We start from the raw sequence: 15,571 nt of genomic DNA, 5'->3' as shown, positions 1-15,571 counted from the left end.
CCAAGTCAAAATAATACATCTTATCCTGTGTGCAGATGGCATCCCGTGCATACAGCATAAGGCAGAATTGTATTGGTACATTGGCACGAGTATTCTGCACAGTTTGAGCAGACAGGACAGCCAGCCTGGATTGCGACCCTCTCCTCACAATGACAGACTCAACATGATAACTTCCAAAGGGCTGCACCCTAGTAACTTTGGTCACATGGTCAGATTACAGCGAGAACACATTCAGTCAGGGATGGTCAAAGTTGGCTTTTCCATTCCTGGTTTTTGTTCCAACCCTGATTTGAACTATTTAATGAAACCCCAATCCAGACCCTGAAGCAGTAATTATCTCATTGTACCTGTTAAACCTGGAGTGGAATTATCCTCCAGGACCGGGATTGGACAGCCCTGCATTAAATGAACAGGTACAGGTCCCAGATAGCAGCAGCCACTTGTCATCTATATTGTTGAGTTTGATGTAACTACCACTTCTAAACTGATATACAAAATCCAAAGAACGCAACAATCTTCAACAGAAATGAACAGCGCCACACTGAAGGGAAAGGAGACTGGAGAATTGAGTTCACCTACCTGGATACCTACCCAGATCGTTCTAATTGCATGTGTCTGGTAACAGTGCCTTCCAGTCAGGTGTGTGCAGTGTCAGTCAAGGAACAGCACTATTCACCATATGTAGCCGACAGTAATCTGTTTCCAAAAGTACCTGGACAAGGAGCTCAGCTGAAAATTGTCAAAACAGTTTTTTTTACCTTTCATTAGCTCAACTGCTTTTTCCAAAGAGGTTGATTAAGTTGATTTCCAAAGAGGAAGATAAACCAATGAAAATGAACTTATAAAAGTTCAGCCCTGTTTTTGCAGTTTTCTCATGCTTTTCCCTTGATTACACTATGCCTTTACGGTAGTTTACCTCTCTGTGCTTTACGATGCATACCTATTCTTCACCATGCTTTTATTTTTATTTTTTTAAACTTAGCTGTTAAACTTTTAAAAGGGCAGCAAAATATTTGCATTTTAGTTAAATCTCTGCACAATATGTCCGCCCCTTTTCGAATTTTGTGATGCACAGGTTCAGAATCTTATTTATTTATTTAAGGATTTATTTTTCCAGGTTTTACTGAAGTTTGATGTACTTGACATCCAGGACTCTATGTATTGCGCCTCTGACTGTATGAAAGTTTATGATTCGAAACTACAAAGTCTCCAGTCTTACTGGACGAATCTTGTGGGAATGGTAAGATTTCTCCAATAACTGCCAGTGGTAACGCTCTGCTTGTTGAGTCTGTCAGCGATCAGTCAATTGCTAAAACCAGTGGTTTAAACCACCCTTTGATTTTGTTTACCTCTAGTTTATAATCATCACTATTTAATACTGTATTCCATCAAAGTTATTGTTTCTTTTTTATTTGCAAAGTCAACTTGCTTCTTTCTTACAGCGGCTGCCTAAATGAACCACGGCTCCAGAACACTGCGTGGGATTCATGCAACTGTAGCTGGAATCACAAGTTTCTTTTTTGCCCAAAGATAAGAATCCCTCTTCTCAAAGCACAGAGATATCGCCTAAGGTTCCATAAAAAAAAAAAAGGTCCTGTTGTCTTGCATATACTCAATAAAGGATTTTATTCTTCAGCTTGACAAAAATTATTCAGGACCGAAAAGGATACCACACATTTACATTTGGTTTTACACAAGACCATGGGATCTTATGAATTTAGACATGATTGGTTTTATTTATTGTTTACATCACATTAGGTATGACATAAGCATAGCACAGATTTGTACTCCAATGAGCAGAATCTAATCTTTTTTTTTTTAATGGTTAGGGTTTATTCAAGTTGACAGCTGGTCTGACACACTTGTACATGGAGCAGCAAAGAAGACTTAAATGTTTGAAAGCACAACAAAAACTGCATAGGAATTTAACAGGGTGGTTATACAGTATAGTCACTGGGGGGGTCAAACAGCGATGGGGGACGAAAGGTACTGGCCAATGAGAAAGCACTGTCGTTTGGTAGCTTGAGTTGCCACTCAACATGCTCTCCATTATCTCTGTGGGCCAATAGGAGATGAGCCCTCCTACTGTCCAAATGGCATCATTGATAAAGTTAAGAATTAATTTCCAAGGGTGCAAACACATATGGCAGCGTTATCATTTGCATATCAACTCCCTGAAAACACGGGACTGTTTCCATCACAGTATGATGATGGAATTTGATAATCTTTCTTTCTATGGTTTTAAAGTTGGATTTGGGAATTACTTAGACCCTCCTGCCAATGCTTCTCCTTCAGTCCACATAATTATATGGCAGCTGACTCTTTGAGCTAATATATATATTTTCATAAAAAAATGAAAAAGACATTTCTGAAAACACCAATCGTAGCGTTTAGAAGGGATGCAAATTTAGCTGACATTTTAGTCCACAGTAAACATAAAGGGCCATAGATACATTAAGGGGCATTGCAACCTGTAAATGCACATGTAAAGTGTACAAATATATTGGTAAAGATAAAAGTGAAATAGCAAATAAAGAAATATTCAGTTTTAAAAAATCCCTCATGTAAGGATAGCAACCTTGCAGAAAATGTAATCAAATAAAATGTGCAGGAGAGATAGATGCATCACTGTATAAAAGAATACAGAACCACTTATCAAATACAAGAAATAAAAAATAAAATGAACCAGCAGTTCAGCACTTTACATAGAACAGGCACATCATGAGAATGCAATTAGCTAATGTACAGTATAGAAGAATAAAATAAAATAAATAAACATACTAAATACCAGGATGCCTGCACATTTAAATAGAAAGGAACAGTAGATCGTTACAACATCATTTTGTATGGAACATTTTTGTGAAGGGAAGCATGCAATATCTCTCTTTCAACCATTTCAGGTACAAGGGACACGAGCGTCCCACAAATAAAAAACAAGCTAACGTTCTTATTTTTGCAATGAGGTGCACGCGACAGGGTTTGGAATTTAGTGACAGGCTGGATATGATCATCCGAATTGTCACTTACCTCCTGGTGCTAGCCTCTCTCTCTCAAATGTATTTAAAGAAGAACCTGTTTGAACAGCTGCTCAATTCCTAGTCTACATGAAGGGGTTAAGAGGCCAGCTGTTTAAAGCAAGTCAGCTGCCAAAGACTGTACAACATCATATCAAATATAAAGGGATGCAGGCGAAGAATGAAAATCTATTAACACAAATGCTAAGCCAACACGATGCTGCTTTGAATTGCGAGAAAGGTATTTTAAATGATAATTATTCATAATAGGTTTTATTTCTTTAAATGTTATGAAAACATAACAAACTGAAAAACAAAATAACAGAATAAATATTGATCATACTTTAAACCCCATACTGTATGAGGTTGTCTTGTACCACAGATAAACCAAACTGTACTGTTCATTAACAACAATATTTGAAATATTTTTTTTAGCAGCGTTTTATAAAATATAACAACAAAACCAATAGATCGATCTCATGAATATGTAATTATTCTGAAGCAGCTGCTTTACATATTCACTAAGTAAAATCAAGTCCAAAGTAAGTTAATTATAGTTAGTCCCGCTGTACCACTGTAAAAAGACAAAACTACAGCTAAGAGGATTCAAAAGGATAGTTGTATCTTATGGGTAATTTTTTTTTCACATTTACAGAGACCATCAATAAAACAAATAACCCCATCCCGTGTTTTCCTTTGTAAAACATGTGTGTTTGCATGGTTACTGTAGCCATGTTACAGAAAAGGTGTCCGTTCCGAAATGAAATCCGTGTTACTCAGTCCGGCATGAGAATCTGAGAATGTGACGCCGAGAAACCATGTTTCTCCCACCCCTGTAGATCATACTGTCCGGCAAAACAAGTCGAACCGTCATTTAAATCAAACACACCATAAAACATGGACATGCCGTCCCAATGCTTTACCCCTCTTTGAACAGTGATCTCAACTGCTAGAACAGACAATCAAACTGTGTTTTTTTTAATTCCAGCTGTCTGGCTGTTGTATATGCTGTGCTTCCATCTTGTAATTGAATTCTCTGTTTGCCTCGGAAAGAAGACGACCCTCTTTTGCCATGACGGAGCCTGTTTACCTGTATGAGACATCTCTGTTCTTCCACTTCAATCGGGAGTCAGCGTCCAAGACCTGCCCAACCAGAGGGCCTTCAGTCTCGTGTGTCCGCAACCCAGGGAACTCGACCCCACCCCATCACACATAGCCAGGTTTCACTGACGATCGGCGACAGTTTGGGCAGCCTCGCGTCCCGTTGGACTGTAGGCATCTGCAAAGAGGAAGACGCCTGTCAGATTACATGCAAGTGGATCAGCCATTCTAGAGAAGAATGCTTCAGTTTTTCCACCTCCAACTCTTCTAAAAGTTTATACCCACGTTGAATCAATCCAGTCCTGGCAGCCCAGGGTTATTAAGGCAGGTGGCGGATTTTTGTAGGGTTACCATATGACTCCACATACACTTGGACAAGGGTGCTGGAACTAGGGGTGCTGGGGGTGCGGCAGCACCCCCTTGGCTCTGCATGGCTTCAATCATATACAGGGGTTACAGTTTTGTTCAATGGCTTTCAGCACCCCCACTTTAAAAATTGTTCCAGTGCCACTGCACTTGGACAGTCTATGCTTTTCACCCCCCACAGTGCATTCAATGTGTAGTCATGCTGTGAAAGGTAACTCAGACAAGTAAAATGTACCAGAATGCATTGCAATATGGGCTGAAAAGCCTGAACTGCCCCAAACTGTCCACATGTACATGGAGTCATCGGGTAACCTTAGTTTTATATTGCTATTCAATTGCAAGCAGACAGAGCAGGTCACTCTCCATACACACCACAGCGAGGTTTAAAGTTTCATTGACTATCGTCACAGAACAGGGGATTAACACAGCAGCTGATGGACCTTTGGAAAGACATGGGAACCTGGTTTCCAATCAGCCTACCCTTGGATCACCCAATAGGAACCCTCCCCTGCCCCTGTCCGAGCGCCTACTTTAAGTGGAATACGTGGGAGCAGGGCAGCGCCTGCAGCTGGTGGTTCTTCTCCCCGATGGACTCCCCACACATCCCACAGTAGAGCTCCATCTCCTCCACGCACTCGTGGAACTTCACCACCTGCTCCCGCAGCTCCGTCTGCTGCTCCTTGGAGCGGAAGATGCCCTCGTTCAGGCAGTGAGCCTTCAGGATGCACAGCTGAGGAGGTACAGGGATAACAGACAAGGTCCTTCTTGCGCTGACTGCATCCATGTGTCACGCTTCTAGTCTCCCATAGACGCCTCTCCGAACATTAATCTAAACTCACCTGTTGCTTCAGCTTTACATATTAGTGCTCACTGAATGTGATGCACTGCAGCAATGTGGAATTGCAATGCAGTTGGTCAACAGGTTTGCCTACATGTAAAAAGCCTGTAGGCTGTGCCTTTCTCCTGCACAAAGTGTGCTGCTTGGATCTTAAAGTTGCTTCATCTTATAGAGCTCCTGGCCTGTTGAATACATAACATACATTACCTTATTTCCCAAGTCTTCTGCTAACTCTTGTGCTCTCTGAACAGTGTCTAGAGCCTAGGAGAATAAAAGGGAGATGACATATTATTCATCCAATGTTGTTAGTACAAAGCATAATACAGTGCAATACAGTATCTCCTTAGATTCAACAAAAAATAAAGCGGAACTCGATATGCATGGCTACAATGCTCTCTATGCCTCCTCTTATAAAAGCTGTCCCCAGTAAAAGCATAGCAAAGTGTAATAAAGCATAGTGAAAGCACAGTGAAAGCATAGTAAAGCATTGGCAAGCGTTGTAAAGTCTGGCAAACTCTGGTAAATGCATAGTACAACAATGGGAAAACTGCAAAAATACAGTGCACCAATACCAGGGTACAAGGGCCGCAGTATCGGCAACATTCTCCAGAGATACAGACCCTGTCGTGAACATCCTCGGCCTCACCTTGTCGAGCTCCTTCTGCATAAGCCAGCACTTCGCCACGCCCAAGTAGACGTGCACCTGCCCAAGACGATTACCGGTCTCAGTCATTATACACATGGACGACTCGTAGCGAGGGAGTGCTTTCTAAAATAAACAGACAGGCGCTTTATATAACCGCTACGGACAACTGGCATTCAATTCAGCCCACAAAATACATGGCACACAAATAAAGGAGATGCGTTCTTTCATTTTAAAAGACCTGCTCATGGTGACTGCTGATGGTCCACCGCCAGTCAAATGTCATGATCACGTGTTGGAAATAGGAGTAGAATTTTAATGCGTTCTATATTCCTCAATCACCCAGCAACTGTTTCTGTTTGGTATCCTAATTCCCTTGGTGCTCAAACATAATCATGCACCAGGAGGACCCTCCTGAAAAGGGAGATCTAGTGAATGTAAAATAACGCGCGATTGAAAATTGATTGACAGTAAGTTTGGTCCAGCCTGCTCTGCATCTTTGCTTGGCTTTCAGCATTTGGAACAGCTCTTGGTAAATCATCTATTGATTTCAAAACGCTCAATCACGCACAGAATTCCAAGGTAAAACTATAAGGAACCAAGCGAAGAAGATAAACGTTTCAGCTGGCACCTTTAAGACCCGACACGTTAGTCTTTACCTCTGAAAAGCTCTTGTAAGAAAACATTGCGGTGTCAGAAGAGGGAAGCGAAGCCAACATACTGTATAGACAGAGCTGTACCTCCACATCGTTTCTGCTCCGGTGTATGTCAGCGAAGCACAGCAAGCAAAGAGACTGGAGTGGCCGATCACCATGCTGCAGGGCGATCTTCATTGATTCCTGCAAGCAGAGAATAGATGACCACACCCATACCAATACACTACCATCCTCCAGATCAGGGGTGGCGATTCCCATTTTACTTATGTCTAATTACAGTTGTAACTGATGACATGTTAATTTTTTTTTAAAAGGTTATAACACACATATCATGTCTTTACAATTAAAAAGCTGAATGTGTAGCTCCTAAATTTAAATGTGGCATACCACAATATATTGTACTATATATTGCTAATTTACTTGTCCTTACTTGTCCTAGTTACCCATTAAAAAAATTAGCAAACGAAATGAATGAATGAATGAATGAATAAATAAATAAATAGCGATATTTTGCTTGAAGTTCCACAGGATTGTAATGCACGTGTATTGCTTTTTGAATAGGTTACGTCAAAAGGCCATCTGAGGGCAGTATATACCAAGGACTGAAAAGGCTGCACTTTCAATAGCTATGAAAGAAAAAACAGTTTTGCCTGCCTCACACTAAAAAACAGTAGGGAGCGATTCATTTAGCATTTTATTTCATTTTCACAGTTTTGCATGGTTTCTGTCACGGTGTAATAAAATAATAAAATAAAATACAGTTATTCAAATTTTTGGAAGTACACGACCCATAATGTGAACAAATCAAAGAGAAAGTGTCTCTATTATTATGTAAAGCGTATCCTGGAAAGGATTTCAGGAGGCAATCCTTTCTTTGTTTTTGTTTGTTTACTTTTTACTTTATGTCTCATTCGCAGAATTCATTTTTTCACTTTGGGTCTGGTGAAATCCTTCCCCCGACTCAAAGTGCAGCGGGTATCGACGTTTACATACAAAAAAAATAAGTGTGAGGTTCAGGAGGGACCCTAATACGTGCTGCACAGGAAGTTAGTCCACAGTGTGGTAGCAGGATGGACAGACTTTCTCAGAGTCAAAGTGAAAATAACATCAGAGACTGTACATAAGCCATTTACTGCAGGAGAAATGGTTGCCATGGTGACAGGAGTTTTACAGCCATAGCAACAGCCTCTTAAAGGGCTGGCACTGAAATGTAAGGACAAGCCTCTCCCGAATAACTGACAGGTTTCCAAACATCCAAAGTTCTTGCAAGAATTAGTACTGTAAACAAACTGCTTTAATGGGAAGCTCTAGAGTAGGCAGAGGGGGGTAGATTTTAAACCTGTTTGTAACAAGATCTGATCTGCTCTCCATTGACTCTGCTAGGGTCTCATTTTTTTTCACCTGACAGGATGCAGTCTCTTAAGGGACAAGGTCCTCAGAACATGACGCCGGGCTGCGGTCTCCTCAGAGAGGCGCATCTGTCACAGTCAGTTTGTTGTGTTTACTGCAGGAGTGAAGAGCAGGTGTTATGTAGAGGGGGTTGGAGAATATGATTCAGAGGGAGGCTAACAGGATGGGTATCTGAAGCACGCCTCAGATCAAAGTGACGCACACTGAAGAAGACCATTACTACAGGCTGCTGTGCAGCTAACAGTTCTGCTATAGTGTTTTTTTTTTCTCTCTCTCTCAAGGATTTAGAGTGTAAGACAAGTCAGGCAGTGTGTTAGAATGCTGTAATCACATTGACAGGTTCTGATGCAGAATACCAAAAAAATGAAAGCTTAAGTTTTGGAATTACAACGCTATTTTTTTTTTTTTTATATAATACATGCTGTTTTACCTTGCAGACAGCATACTGCATAATATTTTGTTCATGCAGTGATATTATTATAATGACAGACTGTCGCTTTTGTTTTATTCTGTGTGGCGTGGAACCTGATTTCAGGAGGCTAGGTTTCAGGCCACTGCACAGCACACCAGGAGAGACTTGGAGTTTGATACAGCAACCTCAAACTAGGTCTCCCGGTCTCCTGGAACCAGGTTTCAAGACACTGTTCCTAAAATAGTGGCTTCATGTTTGCTCATATTAAGAGCTATGGAGAATTATGATACGCTGACTGGAACTCATGAACTGACCTATTTTTCAAACATCAATAAAATGGCACAGCTGAACAAGTCAAAGTGGCGTGAGAAAACACCTTCAAACGTCTTCAAACCGCGCTGTCCAGTAACACTGTAATGAAGCAGCTATACCCCACAGCACTGCACAATTACCTATACCTCGCAGCGTGCCACAGTAACACTGTAATGAAGCAGCTATACCTCACAGCATGCCACAGTAACACTGTAATGAAGCAGCTATACCTCACAGCATGCCACAGTAACACTGTAATGAAGCAGCTATACCTCACAGCATGCCACAGTAACACTGTAATGAAGCAGCTATACCTCACAGCATGCCACAGTAACACTGTAATGAAGCAGCTATACCTCACAGCAGGCCACAGTAACACTGTAATGAAGCAGCTATACCTCACAGCATGCCACAGTAACACTGTAATGAAGCAGCTATACCTCACAGCAGGCCACGGTAACACTGTAATGAAGCAGCTATACCTCACAGCAGGCCACAGTAACACTGTAATGAAGCAGCTATACCTCACAGCATGCCACAGTAACACTGTAATGAAGCAGCTATACCTCACAGCAGGCCACAGTAACACTGTAATGAAGCAGCTATACCTCACAGCAGGCCACAGTAACACTGTAATGAAGCAGCTATACCTCACAGCATGCCACAGTAACACTGTAATGAAGCAGCTATACCTCACAGCAGGCCACGGTAACACTGTAATGAAGCAGCTATACCTCACAGCATGCCACAGTAACACTGTAATGAAGCAGCTATACCTCACAGCATGCCACAGTAACACTGTAATGAAGCAGCTATACCTCACAGCAGGCCACAGTAACACTGTAATGAAGCAGCTATACCTCACAGCAGGCCACAGTAACACTGTAATGAAGCAGCTATACCTCACAGCATGCCACAGTAACACTGTAATGAAGCAGCTATACCTCACAGCATGCCACAGTAACACTGTAATGAAGCAGCTATACCTCACAGCAGTCCATCGCCTCTAGTAGGCGCCCCAGCTTCCTGTATGCCACTGCCATGTGATACTGGCTCATCGCCCGATACTTCAAACTCCAGCCCTTTCCGTAGTCGTTCACGAGCTCTGCAGCTTTACAGGGGAAGAACAGCGCCTTTTCATAGTCCTGCAGAGCACACAGGATATAAAACTCATTGCCATACGTGGAAACGATCCAGTTCATTCACTCTGCAAAGGGTTATTTTCAGCATCCTGATAGGCAGGTTTACTGATGACTTCTTTACTAAGACCGACTGTTGATAACAGGCCATAACGCCCTTTCCTAAAAAAATAAAATGTAAAAAAAAAAAAAAAAACAAACAAAAAAAAAGGCAATATAATTTTGCAAGGTAGCAAATAAATTACTGAAGTGAAAAAAAAAAAGTCAGGTAACTCTCACGTGTCTCAGGAACGTGTCTGGTACCTTGAGCTGGGTGTAGAAGTTCCCCAGGCTGCAGCAGACCCTGCACTCCAGCATCTTGTCATCGTTGTTGTGTGCGTAGCGCAGGCCTTTCTCGTAGTTCTCCAGCGCTTTCTGGAAGACGCTCATTCCCAGGAAGGCGTTGCCCATGCTGAGGCACACCTGCCCGTTGAGCAGCAGGCTGGTGGTGGTGCCCTGCATGTTCAAACAGGTCTTGCAGTAGGAGATGGTCTTCTGGAAGTCGCAGAGCTTCTCGTTGCTGCGTGCCAGGTTCAGGTAGGCCTCCATCAGGTAGTCTGGGTCCTCCATCTCACGGGCTGTGTCTATCTGGTTCAGCGCATACTGGAACACACAAGCAAAGCAGAGCCTGTAACAGAACTGCGTAACACGTAAAACAGCAAGCGATCAGTGGGGGCATAAAAGGCCATGCAGCTACAACAGTCAAGACAAAAAAAAGAGAGGTTCTACCCCCTCTCCAGCAGACAAAAGGGGGGACCAACACTACCCTAGCTGTGCTGTTAGAAGAATCCTGCAAAAGCCTGCTGTCTCTGTTTAGAAGCTGCCATCAACAAGAGAATGCCTCCTCCCGGCGCTAACACACCATCCTCGTGATGATTCCTGGCGGAGCAGCATTCCTCACTGTGAAAACCATTGCCGTTCTATTAAAGTGTTCCTCCGGGAGGCTTTGAGTGGCCCTCACTTTTGAGGATTGGACCCTCAGGGTCATTTAATTGAGTTTCCTTCTGAGAATATTTATAGCTTCTTACCGTCTACTTACTTTAACATAATCCAGCACAAGAAATGCTATTATGTTGCTAACGTGCATAAGAGGTAAGAATATTCATGCTTGTACAGTTTCATGTTGATGCCTATTACAGGAGATAACATCAGTCTACAGCTGTGGTCTGTTACACCTTGTCTTGTTCAAGTCTTGTCAGTGTCTAGCAGTGAAGCAAATGAATTACCGGGCAGAAAACCGTTTGTACGTTGCACAAGACACACAATGTGAGAAAAAAAAAGAAACAGTACAAGTGAGCCAGCGTTTTGTCAGGGATATTGTTTGTTTGGAGTGGATGAGTTTGGAGATGAGATATTTATCACCTGAGCTTCATTAACCTGGTTTATCCGAACCGGATTCAGGCTGTTCTATAGCAATGCATGCCATGTCACTGATCAATAACAGGTTTGGAAACTGGGCTTTCTGGGGGCTGCATACGTTTCAGGCATTCTAAACCACTTAGGGCTAGATTCTCCAAGCTATTCCTGAATGGAAAAAACACAAAGGAAGCACCTAAACGGTGTGTTTCTCCTTTCTGGAAAAAAAAAAGTGTGCCAGCGATAACTGGAGTAAAGAGAATCTGGCCCTCAGTGTTTTTAATTGCATGGATCAGTACTTGCAGATTTGAACACAGTGTCGTGTTACAACAAGCATATTATTTACTGTTGATGTTCCCAGTGCCATGTTCTCCACCTGTCACGCCAGTATCTTTTTCAACATAGTCCCGGCTGTTTTCAGTCTAAACTGGGTCATAAATGAACCAAAGATGCATTTCTGCATTGGTAGAGGAGGGTTTAAATTTGGACACACGAAGGATACCTGCCAATGTGCTGAAGAGACGGTCTCTCTGTCTACTCTTGCAGAAACATATTGTATAACAGATTCGGTTTTATGTCCCGCTTGATTTAAGCCCTAGTTTACATAAACAGAAATCTCAAAATAAATTGTGTTGAAAAACGTATTGGTGTGACATGTGCACAATTGATGCAAGCGATGATGAGAACGCATTTGCAGGTCACCCAGTTTTCCTGTGCATGCATCTTCCAGCACATTTCTGGAATGAGATCAGATTTTTGTCAGGGCTGTGGAGAGGACAGCAAGAGGAAACATGGTGGTGTTGTAATTACAGTGAGGACCTCTTCTGAAGAACTCATTTGGAATGAATTTTGAAGATATTAATATAGGTAATTATAACACATTAACGAATTAAGTATAACTGTAAGAAACTAAGTAGACAAAACATTTTGGATAGTGCCTTCATCAGCATCCTAATGTAGAAGAAGGCTCCAGTCGAAACTTCTTTGCTTCATAAAGCCCTGTGAAACCTACTGAGTAAAGTTACGTTGAGATATTGAATTACATCGTTTTCCATATAGGTCTACTTAATGGAAAACTGACAAAAATTGAAAAAATATGACATTTTGAAATCTAACATGAAATACTACTGTAACTTACTAATACTATGGCTTCCGGTAGACTTTTGCAATATCAGTTCGTAACTTGGCTATAGTTAGGGAAGTATTAAAGCATTACCTGGAGCATATCCCTGTATTTGCCCATCTCAGAGTGGGCAGTGATCAGACAGCCCAGGACCCTGAACTTCCCTCCGGGATCAGAGGTCTTTTCCAGTACTTTGAACCAGATGTGAAGCGCCTTGTCGGTGTAGTTGGACTGGTAGAGAAGGAGCCCCTTCTCAATCTGCTGCTTGGTTTGATCCTGGCCCATTTCCACTCCAAAGCGCTTCATAAAACTCTTTGCAGGATACAGAATTCCGTTTGCATCAAAACTTTCAGCTGCGTACAGCACGTGGTCCTTTAAGCTTCAGGGATACTCCAAGCAATAAATAAATACAGTAAAATAACCACCCCCTCTCCACTACATCAGCTCAAAATGCATGACTTAAAAGTTTAAAAACAAATGGGGTAATAATAAAAAAAAAGGTATTAGGAAGGTAGCCCAAAAAAACATGTGTGCAACTCATTCAAGATCTTCAAAAAGAAGTTATACATAGATCAGGACAAACTTCTACCACTGAGCGAGAGAGAGAGAGAGAGAGAGAGAGATATCTTGCAAGACCAATACTGAACAAACAGATCAATAAATATAAACATCAAAACTCAGCAGAAGAAAAAATGATATACAGATCAAGGAAAGCTGTTCAAATCCTTCCAGCTCCTGAATCCAGGGACCTGAGACTGGAGGCCTTCGGACAGAACAGCCCTGAAAGCTCATCCTTATCCCAGATAGAAACCCTGAAACTGGAGAGGTGGACGGCTGCTCTTTGGCTTTCGCTCAGGAGACAGGCTTCCTTAATGACTGGCTCCAGCTGCTCCTGCCACTCCCGCCCATGTGGTCTGACAGACATTGCAGCCTGCCCTCTGCGACTCCGAAGGTCACACCCACCCAAAGAAAGGTAACACCACTACATTGCAGTCTGCTAATGCATCCTCTTTCGTAATGTGTGTTCATTGTTTTTATACCATGCCATAGCATCTATCACATTTGTGCGCATCTATGAATATGGGATTATGACTTACAAGGACTCTAAAAGAACTGGAATTTTTTCCGACATGGCGTGCATAAGGAAGTAAGTGCGCACAGACAATAAGTTGCTCATCAGGTTTGCTCTACCGAGACATTTAAAAAAGAACATAAATTATTAGAAAACGAAACTTCAGCATCACAAGAGGTGCCATTGAATTGCATAGGAGAATGGATTGTGAAACCCTGCCTGCTATAACTTCCATATCAGTGCAAGAAGTCGTCCCTAGGTTTAATATGAAAGTCATTTGGCAGCCAACACGACACTGCAGGAGCATAATCCGCTGGCAGCCTACAGTTGTGTCAGTCAAAGGCTCTGAATCTCAAGCGCTTCATTTTTCAAAGCCGTGCTGCGTATTTCCACATCAGTCTCTTATTAAACCACAGGAATTTGTACGTTTTCTATATCCGGGAACCAGAGCTTTATATTAATTGCTGGCAAACCGTTAACAAATTGCAGCAACAAATTCAATGTCCTTTCTTGAGCACAACTTTCTATAGAGACAGTGAGAACGGTCCTTGTTAAGAATGGTTTTCAGCAGCCAAAGGGTGTGGAGTTACCATATATACATTGCACAAAGGACTGTAGTTCATCAGTAATGTATCACGTCTTGTTTGGCCTGGAACGTCTCAGAAGCTAGAAGGAATCTGTCTACCAGCTGGTTACTCTAATAGCAGCCCGTGCTTGGATGACAACTACTGACAAACAGCCTGGAATGCTTGGAGATGTGTTCTATAATAGCTGGGTGCTCTGCAATGAAACAGGAAGAGCCCCCCCCCCCAATGATTTCTGAAAGCAATGCAGGCATCATCAAGCTAAGTAAATAAATAAAATTCATCAACAAGAAAAAGAAATGCAGTAGAAATGCCTTCCATTGTTTCTTCTCTAGTTGCACTGGGCTTGATATATAAACACTTGGTTTTAGGCATTATTCTTTTTTCAACAAAACCCACAAGTGTGAATGTGTGTTTCAGCACCAGCAGTAACTGCTTTAAATACGGTTTGTTGCGTAGACCAAGATCCAAATTTAAACAACAAAATGCACAGAATGTTAAGTGCGTGCTCCAACTGTACATCAATCAGCCCTAAATACCTCGTATACATGATGAGTATTATTAGAACTGCTGTAACGCATTGCTTCTCCACAGGCTCCCTCACTCAGCTTAAATTATAGCTGAAGGTTATTTGTGTATTGTATGCACGTGTATCAGATACCACTGCCATTAAGTTGCAGGGTGCATTGAGCTCAGTAGAAAATAAAATATGAAGCTTACTATCAAAAGATATCTCATTAAGACTTATTTCTCAGTGTTACTGTGTGAAGAAGTGAAAAAACAAATGGTATTTTCTAGTAATCCAGCCAGACTTAATTTTCCTTCACCTTTTATTTTGAGATGCTTTGGCGACCCCTTCTGGAAACCATCTTCAACAGCAGCAATAAATCGAACATAACAATCAGTTCTCCAAGAGGCTTCTTTTATACACTTTAGTCTTTGTCTAGGTTAATGAAAACAGGAAGAAACAAGCCTGGACCCTGCTTCGAGTGAAGTTAATAACAGGCCGCTAAAGCAGAATAAAAATCCCAGGCTTGAGTTTCAAAGGAACTTTTAACGACTAGCTTACTTGCTGCAATGCCTCTTCCGCTCTGCAAACATAAACTCCCTGATGAATTAAGTGTTAACTTTTCTGTTTTATTCAGTCTGCCTGCCCTCTCGATTATTCTTTCACAACACTAGAGGCCACGTGCTTTAGGCACTAGTGTTACAAATTGAGCTGCAACCTTGTGTGCTGTGCTGGAGTGGTATGTGGATGATGCAATGGTAAATAAAGCCAAAACTTGTATAGCTCCTACTGGTGTTCTTTTGAGCAGCGTTCTTTCAAAATGAAATGTCAGAACAACACATCAGACACACTCAGTATATACACAAACCCCACAGGATGACAGAGATGAAAGGGCATACTGTGCATTGCACTGAATCAGCACCAATGTTTTCTCTCAAGCACACCACATAAATTGTGTTCTGAAATGCAACTTTCAACAGTTGCCTGACTCAGAGGCT

At 41.8% G+C, this 15,571-nt stretch overlaps 1 protein-coding gene across 1 annotated transcript; it reads right to left on the bottom strand.

Moving 5' to 3' along the window:
- Positions 1-2,377: 2,377 nt before the first annotated feature.
- Positions 2,378-14,367, bottom strand: LOC121294386 (43 kDa receptor-associated protein of the synapse-like). Its single transcript, XM_041218015.1, has 8 exons — positions 12,503-14,367; positions 10,195-10,533; positions 9,739-9,897; positions 6,703-6,801; positions 5,966-6,088; positions 5,527-5,580; positions 5,012-5,211; positions 2,378-4,293 (listed from the first exon to the last, which is right to left on the bottom strand). The coding sequence occupies exons 1-8, from the start codon at positions 12,713-12,715 to the stop codon at positions 4,221-4,223; spliced, it is 1,260 nt and encodes a 419-aa protein (XP_041073949.1). The 5' UTR covers positions 12,716-14,367; the 3' UTR covers positions 2,378-4,220.
- Between the last annotated feature and the right edge of the window lie 1,204 nt (positions 14,368-15,571).

Source organism: Polyodon spathula, chromosome 19 (assembly GCF_017654505.1).
Source record: "Polyodon spathula isolate WHYD16114869_AA chromosome 19, ASM1765450v1, whole genome shotgun sequence".
Lineage (NCBI taxonomy): Eukaryota > Metazoa > Chordata > Actinopteri > Acipenseriformes > Polyodontidae > Polyodon > Polyodon spathula.
This window is presented reverse-complemented; position numbering and strand designations above follow the sequence as displayed.

Bases quoted from the DNA above. Each gene is read 5' to 3' on its own strand.
- LOC121294386 (XM_041218015.1), bottom strand. From the start codon at position 12,715: ATGAAGCGCTTTGGAGTGGAAATGGGCCAGGATCAAACCAAGCAGCAG. The intron at 6,802-9,738 runs GTATAGCTGCTT...CTCTGCTTGCAG, and splicing joins AGGCGATGGACTGCTGTGAG to GAATCAATGAAGATCGCCCT. The intron at 5,581-5,965 runs GTGAGGCCGAGG...TTATTCTCCTAG, and splicing joins TGCAGAAGGAGCTCGACAAG to GCTCTAGACACTGTTCAGAG.